Here is a 12546-nt window from a genome sequence, read left to right as displayed (position 1 = left end):
TATGTAATAGAAAAATAATGATATCTGTCAAGTATTTTCCTGGAAACTGTAATTTGTGATATAGTCACAGATATATTTGTGGATATAGTAAATAGTAAAGTAGTAACTACAATATAATAACTTATAAGGAAAAACAGCTGTTCAGTTATCATACAATAATAACTCAGATAAGAGCTAAAAAAGTTAAATAATATTTTTTTTAACTTAAGTAATACCAACAAAAACAATGGCAATTTACACTCGGTTTTAGTGATTGTAAATTTATAAATTGTTATTTTTATTACGGTATCTATTATTTTTACTCAATATTTGGTAGGTATTGTTTATGTTTAATAATAAGGTAATGGATCAATGCCAAATTGACGGTATCGAGGAACTCAAAATTGTTAATGATGTTCATCTTGAGTCTACTAATAATAATATGAAGTAAATAGCAACATAAAATCTTACTATTTACCTAACTGATTGTTTATACTTGCTATTTGATTTATTTTTCAGATCAATCAAACACATTACTATCAAAAAAGTATGTAAAATAGTTTTTATTTTGTGAAGTATTCTAATTACTGTTAAAATCTTTATAAATTGATTACACTTTTTAGAACACTTCAGAATCAGATCATCGAACTCCTAAACGTAAAAGTGATACTTCCAACTCAAACATTTTGAAGAAAAAAAAAAAATATGAGACTGCTTTGGCTGCTATTTTTCCTGAAAATGACCAATCATACTCACAATATGCTCAAGGTATCTTTATTTTTTAATAATTATGATAAAAAATATTAAAAACACTTTTAACAAATTAAATCCTGATTAAAAAAAAAAAAGAAAAACAATTTGGTATTGTAAAATTCACAAATATTTTTATCTTCAAACAATTATTTAAATTCAATTCAATATTTTCAAATCTTCTCTTGCAGACTAAATTTATTATGTAAGCTATTTATCTCTTAATCATTAATACATAATATATTATAAATTAGCATGTATGTTATAAGTTTATTTTATTAATTTTTGTTTAATAATAGTCATAATACAAACAAAGTATTTTATTTTTTTAGATTATGCTGAAGGATATATGAAAAAAATGCGAGAAAGATTAGATATTGAATCGTTTGATTTAGCCATAAAACTTTTAGTATCTTTTGGGGATGCTGATGATAGCAATATTAATCTTTTATACGAACGAATAACAGAAGTATTAACTGATAAAAATGATGATTTAATCTATGAATTCTTAGGATTTTTACTACCAGGACAAGCTTTATCAATCGGAAAATTTACAGATTATCTAGAATTAACTAGGATAAAAGAATTTATAAGGAAGTTACAAGTATGTAACTAAACTATTTTGCCATTCTTAGTTTTATTAATATTTTATTTTTATTAGGTTTGCATGAAAAAACAACCAACTCAAGTTCGTAAAATATTAAATAATTTATTTCATTTATCTAAAAGTGAAAATATTACTCCATTAGAAGTTCATACAGCTATGCTTCCTTTATTAAAAAATAATCCAATTTTAGTTGATTGTTTTTTTCAATTGATTCCAACAGAACATCCTCCCGAGAGGTATGTAATACCGTTATTATATTATTTTATCTTAATATTGCTAATTCGTTGAATACAATTTTAGCTTTTTTTCTGATGACAATTGGGAAGACTTGGATATTGATCAAAGTAATAACTGTGGGATAGATTATGAAGAAATAATTCCATCGGATTCAGAAGATCATACTCAATTAAATATATGTCACTGTATGTGTCATAGACCTGGAGATAATACACATTGTAGATCTTGTGGTCTAAAGGTAATATTATTATTATTTTTTTGTTTGGACATTAAACACAAATTTATATTTTTATATGTCTTATCAAAGTATCTTTAATGTGTGTTATTTTGCATTTAAATCCATAGTTTCTAATATCATTGATAATTTTATGAATAATTTTTTAGATAATATTTAAGTAGTAAAATATAATAATATAATTAATGATATTATGTAAATAGTATTATTTGGTTTTGACCATTTTACAGAAAAATAAAATAAACATTAAATATAATGTCTATACATTTTTTTAAATTATTAAATCTATATAGAGGATAAAATGTTTTAATTGATTTGATTAGGGTGGCATTATTAGAGTAAAGACGATCAAAATAAGACAAGTTAGAATTGAGGTTAGATAATTTTAAACTTTTTATTTATGATAAAGGTACATTTATTCATTTATTTTAAATATTATAATTGCTTATAAAACATGATTATTGCTGTATTCTGGTAAGCTATTTCCAACAGTATGCATATTATTTTTATATTATTTCATACAATTTAAAATGTCAAAAATTCACTGTTACATGAATATAATATACTTTAATATAATACTTGCACGTACAATTAATATTATTTAATTTGATAAATAATTATTATAATTTAATAATTTTAATACGATTATAAACGTATTAATTAAAATAATTTTTTTCTTTTTCTAGTAAAATAAATATTTAAAAAATAAAAATATGGAATGTAATATAAAATTTAATTCTTTATTTTTTTTAAAAAGTTTTTTAAAGGTCGCATCTACTTTGATACACCCGAAGGATTAAAATTAGCAAAAATAAATTTTGAAGGAGCAGACCCATCAATTGTACAGTCTAAGATTGATAAGACTAAAGAAAATATTACAGTAAAACAAAAAAATAGAAAAAGTTTAATTAAAAATAGTTCCCCTGGCTCAGCAGAAGATATTAAAGGTAGCACAGGAACAGGTTAGTTGTCATAATTTATTTTTACTTTGATAATTTTTTCAGTTATTATAATTATATTTATAGAATCTGAAGAAGATCTGATAGATGTAAAACCAAAAAAACGTCAAAAATCAAAAGTAGTACAGTCATTAAAGCTAAAGTTTAAAAAAGAAGAAAATCCTAAATATAAAGATGAACAAGAATCAAACATTGAAACAGGAAAGTCTATTGTTCATGTTACTAATGAAGAATTGAAAAGCAGTGAAATGGTATTTTTTTGTATTCCTAAAGCAGAAGCTAGTGTGAAAATTATACCCAAAAAGAAATTAAAAGTTGATATTAAAGAAAATGCAATACAACAGGATTATGATGCTACAGTTAATCTGGATAATTTAAATTTAGATGTATTTAAAAAGAATAGAGACATTAAAACTGAAGTGTTTTCAGATAAAAATGATGTTAATGATGTATCAAAAAAATTAAAAAAAGAATTTAATTTCTCACCTTCATCTGTTGCTATCAATAATGTACCAGAAGTAGACATTAAGCATGAGGAACATCAAATACCAAACCAAGTTAAAGAAGAATTTTCTAATGATATCGTTAATAGCAATTATTCTGAAAATTGTAACCAATCAAGTAACATACACCACAAAAGTATAGAAAAATCAAATAATCTTAAAATTAAACAGGAGTTTATTGAAGAATTAGACATCAGTAGTATTAGCAATAAGAAACAATGTAATGATCCTAATATCCCAATTAAGTTAACAGAAAGTAATTTGTTTGCTACTTCTACATCTGATATTAATCAAACATTACTAGATAAAAATATAACATTAAAAAGTGAAGCTATTGATAATTTATCCGAATGTTATGTTCATGTTAGAGATAGACGAGACAATAACGAATCTGAAAAACAATTAATAAACAAATGGACAATAGATGAAGATAAAATTATACTACAAACTTGTAAAAGAGTTGAAGACATTGAAGTTTTATTAGAAACAATAAATAGACGAATACCAAAAAGATCAGTATCAGAAGTAATAGCTATTTTTAAGTAAATTCAACATCACATAATAATAATATATCTTTTAATTTACAGATACAAGAAAGGTTTACAACTTTGATGACTTTACTTGAACAGATGATTGAAGTAAAACAAAATTAACTATGTATTATAACACATTTATTTGTTATTTGTTAAAATAAAAACATACTAAAACAGTTTTTTGATATAGTTGTATTTCAGTCTTCATATCCAGGTGGTCTTGGTATTCTTTTATTATCATAATCTTCAAGATTGACTTGTTCCAAAAGTTTTTTATACTCAGTTTCTATTGTGACACTGCCTCGAGGTTTCATTTCAATACCTTGTTTCTTAAGTTCTTCTGGACTAATGAACTTAACTTTTCGATAATCATATCGAATTTGTGAAAATTCTCTTAGGCCAAATGATCCTCCAACAACCAACAAAATAAATGGTAATCCATATCGAATAAATTTATTTTTAAAAAAAATGTCCAATGATTTTGAAAAGTTGTCCATTGTTATGCGTTTATTAAACACATGTTAATTTAAGTATTCTTAAATGTATAAAAATTATAATTTAGTATAGAGTACAGATTACTAGAAAAACAAAAATTTTAACAACGAAGTAATTCTGAAGCCTATAACATACGAATTCTGTGTCAATACTATTTCCTACAAAAAAATTGAAGACTGTAAAATAACCAAAATACTATTATCTATAAAGAACTCGATCTAAGCGTTAAACAGCTGCTGTAAAAAATTATTGTTGATAATATTAACTTGATAGTCCTGATAATAGTTCCATTTTTTGTAAATTTGATTTCAACGAAATTTGGTTTTTTAAATTTAAATAATAAAGGCTTATAAAAATTTTAAATTAAAATGAAAACGTTTAGCAAGCTCATTGTTTTTTTACAAATTATGAATCATATGTAATCTAAAAATCACAATTCAAGATAATTTCATAAGATATCTAAGTTTGTGATAACAACCTTCTAATTCGTGATACGAGAGTCGTAAAACGTAATAGTAGCCAATAGGTACGTTATGAAATTATGAATGAACTACCTATCAGTTATCAATGCCATCATCATTTTTAATTCAATGACGCCATGCATTGTGCCCATTGTGGATTTTAATTAATAATATTATTCAGGTATTAAGTATTAAGCAATAACATACAATTAATATTAATAGTCTTGATAGTAATTTTTATTTCAAATCAATATGAATTAAGCCAATTTCATTAATTCCTATTACATGGTTAATTTTTTAATTTTTTAGTTTTCAAAAAATCAAAATCATAAATCACAACTCTTGGTGAGTACCTACATAATTATTATTAACTTATACAATCTAATGCCTATTACATTATCTCCATATTTAGAGCATTAATTTTTAATATTATTTTAGAAAAAAAATGGGAGAGCTTCCTGGAGAATTCTCTAAGACATTCAGAACACAATACATCCATCCAACTATTAATGATATTGACTATATAAAACATTTACCGTTCAACCTTGATAAAGGTCCATACAAATCTGTAGATCACTATTTAGACACACAATTTCATCTCTTACGTGAAGATTTTATTCATCCATTAAGAAAAGCTATACAATATTATCGTAAAAATAAAACTACAGTCGGCATTAACCTGGTATGCAATAATGTATTGTTTGATGGTTCTAGAGAGTTTTTTGGAAACAAATTGGGCTTTATATTTAAATTTGATCCCAATACATATAACATTAATTTGTTTATAAATGGATTCTTACTACTTTTTTCTAAAGATGATTTCAACACCTTTTTTGCTGGACTTGTACTGAAAGATAACATTGAATACTTAAAACAAGGCATATTATTAATAGAAATGCTTGATAACATTGACATAAGACCAAACACAATTTTATCTATGGCACAGTGTGAACAATTTTATGTACCTTACAATTGGACACTCAAAGCTCTTCAACAGATGAACTCACATACATTTCCGTTGAAAGAGTACATAGTTTTTGCCTCAAACAAACATTATGCACCTGAATACTTAAATGATATTAATTATCAAAAATATGATATTGATGATTTTAAATTTAATATTTTGAATTATGAAGAATGGCCTACAGAAATTTATCTACAACAAGAGAGCAGTCAGTATGAAGCATTTAAAGCAGCATTGACTCATAAATATGCATTAATTCAAGGTGTTCCAGGCTCGGGCAAAACATTTATTGGCCAGCGAGTTGTTAAAGCTATGATTGAAAATTTGTATACAACAGGACGATTAAAAAATCCAATTGCTGTTATTTGTAATAATAATCATACATTAGATCATTTTTTAGAAAGTATCTTAAAAATAACTGACAAACTTATCAGAATTGGTAGTCAATCAAAATGTGAAGCTTTAAAGAAGTATAGCTTAAAAGAAATAGTAAAATTAAACAAATTAAAAATAAATAATGCTTTAGAAAAGAATTTGAAAGTTAAAGAGCAAGCCATTTTAGATTGTTATGAGAAGTGTGATAAATTGTATTTGGGTATTCTTGATTGGAATATTTTGAAAACTGTGGTACCAAAAGTGGCATTCAACACTTTTATAGATTCTTGGGATTTTCTTAACTGGTTATTTCATCCATATCCTGTGGACAAAATGTTTAAAAAATATAAAGTAGATCACGTAGATTGCCCTCAACATTGTCTTATTTTAGATGATGTAAAACAGCGTTTGTTAGAACTAACAGAACAAATTGCTGAGGGCAGTGAATATCATTCATTAAAAATCAAACAACAAATTACTATGCTGAAAAAATTTTATGAATACTTTGAGTACATGTTATCTTTTAATAATACAAAAGTATGTCCAATTGTTATTGATGATATCCATTTAATTCCAGCTGATCAGAGATGGGTATTATACTATAATTGGGTACATCAAATTGTTAATGATTATAAGAATATTTTAATTCCAATATGGCATGAGTATAATGACTTGTGTAAAAAACTTGATGAAGACAGATTGACACAAACTATAGATTTATTAAATGATATTTATGTAATTGGACTTACCACTACTGGAGCAGTAAAAAATAAAGATTTGTTAGAACGTTTAAAACCTCCAATTGGTAAGTATTTCTGTAAGAATTCTAAATTAATTAAAATTTAAAAATAATCTTAACCATAATTTTATTTTAATTGAAACAAAATAATTATATTATTATGGTATGTAACATAGTCGTAATATTAATAATTTAAATTAAATTTATGATATTTTTATTTATACTATGTATTACACCTGCAATTTTGTTATTTACTACTGATTTAAAATAAAAATATGATAAGTTGTTTTAAAATTTATTTTACTGAATAAAGTGTGTTCATATATTGAAATAGATATATCAGTTTAAATGCAGTAGGTAGTTTCTTCATTTTATTCATAGCTTAAAATTTAATTAGATTAATAAATTAATGTTTTATTATTATTTTGTTTAGTTATTGTGGAAGAAGGAACAGAAACATTAGAACCATTCATAGTTGCATCATTGACTGAACATTGTCAACATTTAATTCTGATTGGTAAAATTTTCAATTTTATTTATTGATAAATAATTAATTTATACTAGTGAGTAGTTACCATCATTCAATATAAGTTTTAGTATTTACTTGTATATATAGTAAGTAGTAATAATGAGTCCTATAAAAAAATAAATATTTTTTTTATACATTTAATATTAAATTTAGGAATATACTTATTTATTTAGTTTAACAACTTTAAGAAACTTTAAGATAGTTAATGTAGAAATATAAATACAGTTAAATTTAACTTAGATTTTTCTAATAAATTAGCGGAAAAAAAATAACAATAGTTTGAGCCATAACAAATGAACAAGTGACTTATTTCCATCATTATATTGTGTTTCATAATCCCACACCTAGCCAACAACCAAACCAAAGGTTCAGCGTGTGTGTAACACTACATTGTGAAGACATTCTTTTTATGTTCAAAAGTATATGTATTTGTTCTTGACTTTCAGCTGTTAACTGGATGTTCGCTATATAACGGATTCAGCAATATACTAATTTTTTGGCTCTGACTGAAAGTAGAGAAATAAATATTTACTTTATTAGTAAAGCAATATATTTTACATAGAGTATAGTTAGACTCTATTATAATTATTAGAAGCTATTAGTAATATATCATTAAATACAAAATGGAATAATTTTAATACAAAGAATTTGTATACATTATCTAATAATTAAAGTCCACAAGCTAAACATGATTAATTATCTGTTAGCATATAGCATTATATAATGTACTTAAACTACTGATTTATTTAGTTGTTTTAAATACATTTCTTTTATAATTTAACTTCATTTTAATTGAAAATTTATTCAACTAAATAAATAGATAATATTAATTTATTACATTAAATAACTTTTATTTTAATTATTTAGGAGACCATAAAATAGAACGTCCAAAGACATCATCATACACTTTGGCAAAAACTTATAACTTCAATCAAACACTTATGGAACGAGCAATAAATAATGGTTTGCCTTTAAATCGACTTATTAAACAATTCAGAATGCGGCCAGAAATAATGTCATTAGTCCTACCGTCCATTACTGATCAATTAGAAAGTAGTGAACAAACAAATAATTTTCCAAATGTTATTGGAATAACACAAAATGTGTACTTCATTGATCATAATATTACAGAGGTATTACTTTTTAATTTTTAATTGGTATTATTAAAATATTTAACTAAACAAATTTAATTAATTAGGATAAAAGTCACATAAATTTACATGAAGTTAAATTTGCAATTGGACTTGCTCGTTATCTTTGCTTACAAAATTATAAACCAGAAGATATAATGATTTTGACATCACATAAAGATCAAATGTATGAACTTGTAAAGGTAAATTTGAAAATTCCATTGTTTTAACTATTTTTTAATATGTATTTGAATTATAATTATTAGCTTAAAGATGAATCTTCACTTATTAAAAACATAAATATATCATCTGTGGATAATTGCTCATTAACTGAATGTGAAATTGTAATACTATCCACTATACATAGTAATAAAGGAGATGTAGGATTTTGGAAACATGAAAATCGGATATGTGTGGCTTTAACAAGAGCAAAATTTGGATTGTATATTATTGGAAACATAAACAATCTTATAAGCCAATGTGAATTATGGAATAGTGTCAAGTGTTCTCTTCAAAGTCTGAGATCTCTTGGTAAACTTATAATTATTTTTTTATTTTTTTATTTATTTGTATAAAATTATATCTTTTTAGGAAGTGAATTAACTTTAGAGTGTTCTATTCACAAAGGAACATTATCAAAAGTTTCCAAATCTGAAGATTTTGTGAATCGAAAATGTCCACGTCCTTGTTTGCAGCAATTAAAATGCAATCATTATTGTCAAAGTGTTTGTCATACACGTGATCGTGAACATATGTATATGTTTAAATGTAGGAATATAAACTGCAGGTATGTTTTATTGAGAAATATACTTAACATATTTGTATGATATTAGTATATTATAGTATACAGAGAGATTATTTTATCAAAAATATTTTTTTTTACTTAATTCCCAATCAAAATAACACTTGTATTTTTAATATTTTTATTATAATTTTTTGTATGACAAAGTGAAAACAAAAAATCATAGTGATAATAAATATTTAAAAAATGTTGTTTTATTTGAACAGGAAAGTATGTAAAAAAAAATTATGTTTTCAAAAACTTAATCAATTTTGAAATAATGAGTGTTGTTTAATAAAAAAAATCACTCAGTATAATATAATTAAATATATATTTATGTACAAATAAATTTCTTGTCTACAAACTTCTCTTCAAACATATATGAACCTATAGCCTTAAGTTACAACTTTGGGGGCTGTCAAGTCCACTAATATCAACAAAATACAAATTTTTCTATCCAAACAGTCCTAAACTCTGCCAAACATTTTTACAAACATCTTCTTTTTAGTACCCGTAATCACAAAAATCCACTATTAGCTAAACTTACTATCCACACTATCCCTAAAATCCCAGAAGACAATTAAAACGAATGTGGAGTCGAGACCTAATGGCTGACTAACTACCCACTAATACACACCCTAAAGTCTCAAAAATGGTTGGCTTCTTTTCTCAGGCCATCTGTCTCGATATTTTTGTAGATATTAAAGTTTTCCTTGTTCTTATTACAAAAATTATTCTTTACAAATTGTACTAATAAAATTTAAAAACAAAAATAAATATACAAATGTCATTCAAGTAAGTTTTCAGAATGATTCAGTGGAGATATTCTTTAATTTAAAATATTAAACTTAAAGTTGCTCTTCTTCCATATACTGATTCTATGAAATATAGATTTTGTATAATTTTAAAAAAATTTTGAAACTTCCATTTCCAAGAGTCAATTGAATTTTAATAGTACAAAATAAATTCATATTATAATGTTAAAACTGCTTAAACAGTATTGTAATTTTCTGTTATTTTTTTTTCAGATCATCTAAATCTTTAATCCGCTACCCATTAAGAGACATATTTCTGTTATTCTGGGAGTACAGCAAAAATATTATATATGATATAATTAGTCAACCCATTTGAAATGTTTAACTATGGTATTGATTTAAAATTGTTGACCTAATTAAAATAAAAATCAAGTTTTTCTTTCATGATGTGATACCTAAATATATAACCTGCTAGTCATGCTATGGATAAATGTATTAATATATTAGATACTATGTGTTTTAATAAAATGTTCCTGAATTTATGCTTATTTTATTTACGTATTTATTTTTATTAACAGTCCTATTCATCATTAACTATATAGTTAAGAATCTTCAAAAAAAGATTGTTTGAATTATAGTAAGCATTCAACTTATTCCAATAATCTTTTTTTTATAACAATTATTTGTGTACTATATTTTTTGTAGAAAAAAATATTCTATTCTATTAATATTCCTAACCTTAGATTGGTTCTATCACTCAGAGTATATTATACTTTCTATTGAATTTTTTTAACACTAAAGCCCTGCAAATTTTTAGTGGAAAGTCAAAAGTAGAGGCGTATTTAGGGGACACACCCTCCCCTATTCACAGTATTTGATACTTTTTTTTATTATTGAAAGTATTACCCTATTGGCAACTGGCAACTTGCAAGCTTAATTATATGATGACCTTTTTTTTATCTTGCTTCTATGTCTTTGGCCTGCTAGATTTTTTCTTTCTAAATAGCTTAAAAAAAATATGAACATTTTATCATAAATAGAAAATAATAACATAAACATTTTTTGTAAAAATTTCAAATACCTTCAGTTATACCTATTATGTTCTAGAATTACACTAAAAAGAAACAAAATTGATATTAAAGTAAATATTATTTTCACCCACACACGTAACTACTATGTTAAGTATCTACCTACTTATTATATTGAATATTTAAATATTTTATGAATACAACCAATTAAGTTAACAATATAATATACTCTGCTGTTGTTAATAATTAATTTCTAAATAAATATTACCCATAGATATATTGTTTAGAAATCAATCACACAAAGGTATGTATTGAACATCATATTACAGTAATAACACTAATAACCTTATCATATATAACAGAAATTAACAATAAATCTTATAGGATCTGACACTTTGTACAGTTATGAATTGTTATGAAATATGAATTATGATTTATTTATGACTTATCAATGTATGCATATTTTAATTATATTCATTTTTAACATCTACCCACGATTACAGTAATCTGTATGTTATATTGTTATCGTGTTTTATAAGATATTGTTTTTAATATTTTTACACATTTAATAGCAAATACTTTAACATGTTACCTACGCGTGTACGACACTGTCGACATTAAAGTTTAGAACCACTGATATTTTATTCAATAGTATAATACTATTTACTGATTTAGGTATTAGGTAGGTAAGTAAAAATAACAACCATGCGACATTGCGATTTGTGACTGAAGTTATTACAATGATTAGGTAGCCATCAGAATAATTTCGTATTTCCGGAATGTTGAACGTCCCAAGAATAGCAAATTGCGAGATTAACGATGGTTCAAGGTCTAATAACTTTAAATTATCATCTGCCATCGTAAAATATTAAATAGGTACCTAGGTTCGTATAATCCTGTGGAACATAAGTTTGCTTTTGAATTTTTGATGAATAATATAATAAAATATAAATAATAGTCAATGAGCATGAATACATTTTTAATCATTTTACCTATAAAACATATTAACTGTAATTTATAAACTCATTGCACGTTAGGTATGTACCTATACTTATGAATAAGTAGGTAACTGTAATGTATATTATATGTTATTATAGTAATATAAAATTACGATATTAAATCATTAATTTGATAAATCTATATAGTTTATGTACAACACCTATTACTAGCTATTATACCTACTTTATTTATTCATCATATGGCTAAATTATGTGGGTATTACATATTATATACATAATATATTCATATTACATATTATTATAATATTATGATATTAAAATTTAATGATATAATCATCGATAGTAATTGCGTATTTTTGCTGGTAAAATAATATTAACATTGAAGTTCAATACGGCTCAATGATTGAATATTTAGATACCTACTGATTTTCAATTACTTCAATAATTAGTGTTAAAAATAATCAACGGTGAACGCGTGCATGCATGAAAGTCATGGAACATAGGTGTTCTATGTGTATTCAATTATT

At 24.4% G+C, this 12546-nt stretch overlaps 3 protein-coding genes across 4 annotated transcripts; 2 read left to right on the top strand and 1 right to left on the bottom strand.

Moving 5' to 3' along the window:
• The first annotated feature begins 224 nt into the window (after positions 1–224).
• LOC112595799 lies at positions 225–3982 on the top strand. Its single transcript, XM_025341142.1, has 9 exons — positions 225–426; positions 499–526; positions 603–747; positions 1062–1333; positions 1391–1572; positions 1637–1811; positions 2566–2770; positions 2834–3795; positions 3858–3982. The coding sequence occupies exons 1-9, from the start codon at positions 326–328 to the stop codon at positions 3921–3923; spliced, it is 2136 nt and encodes a 711-aa protein (XP_025196927.1). The 5' UTR covers positions 225–325; the 3' UTR covers positions 3924–3982.
• On the bottom strand, positions 3920–4463 carry LOC112596053 (cytochrome c oxidase assembly protein COX16 homolog, mitochondrial). The gene has a single exon (XM_025341520.1). The coding sequence runs from the start codon at positions 4298–4300 to the stop codon at positions 4001–4003; it is 300 nt and encodes a 99-aa protein (XP_025197305.1). The 5' UTR covers positions 4301–4463; the 3' UTR covers positions 3920–4000.
• A 334-nt stretch (positions 4464–4797) lies between these two features.
• LOC112595989 (NFX1-type zinc finger-containing protein 1-like) lies at positions 4798–10444 on the top strand. Of its 2 annotated transcripts, XM_025341423.1 has the most exons (9): positions 4798–4940; positions 5069–5104; positions 5199–6903; positions 7271–7354; positions 8234–8499; positions 8565–8699; positions 8763–9027; positions 9088–9283; positions 10306–10444. In XM_025341423.1, exons 3-9 carry the CDS (start codon positions 5205–5207, stop codon positions 10406–10408), a joined length of 2748 nt encoding a protein of 915 aa, XP_025197208.1. In that variant the 5' UTR covers positions 4798–4940; positions 5069–5104; positions 5199–5204; the 3' UTR covers positions 10409–10444. The 2 variants fall into 2 exon arrangements, with proteins under 2 accessions (XP_025197208.1, XP_025197207.1); XM_025341422.1 differs by lacking the exon at positions 4798–4940 and having other exon boundaries at positions 4949–5104.
• The last annotated feature ends 2102 nt before the right edge of the window (positions 10445–12546 follow it).

This window comes from Melanaphis sacchari, unplaced genomic scaffold (genome assembly GCF_002803265.2).
Source record: "Melanaphis sacchari strain LSU unplaced genomic scaffold, SCAv2.0 Contig2_pilon_pilon, whole genome shotgun sequence".
NCBI classification, from domain to species: domain Eukaryota; kingdom Metazoa; phylum Arthropoda; class Insecta; order Hemiptera; family Aphididae; genus Melanaphis; species Melanaphis sacchari.
The sequence above is the reverse complement of the archived record's forward strand: the minus strand, read 5'-3'. Positions and strand labels throughout refer to the sequence as shown.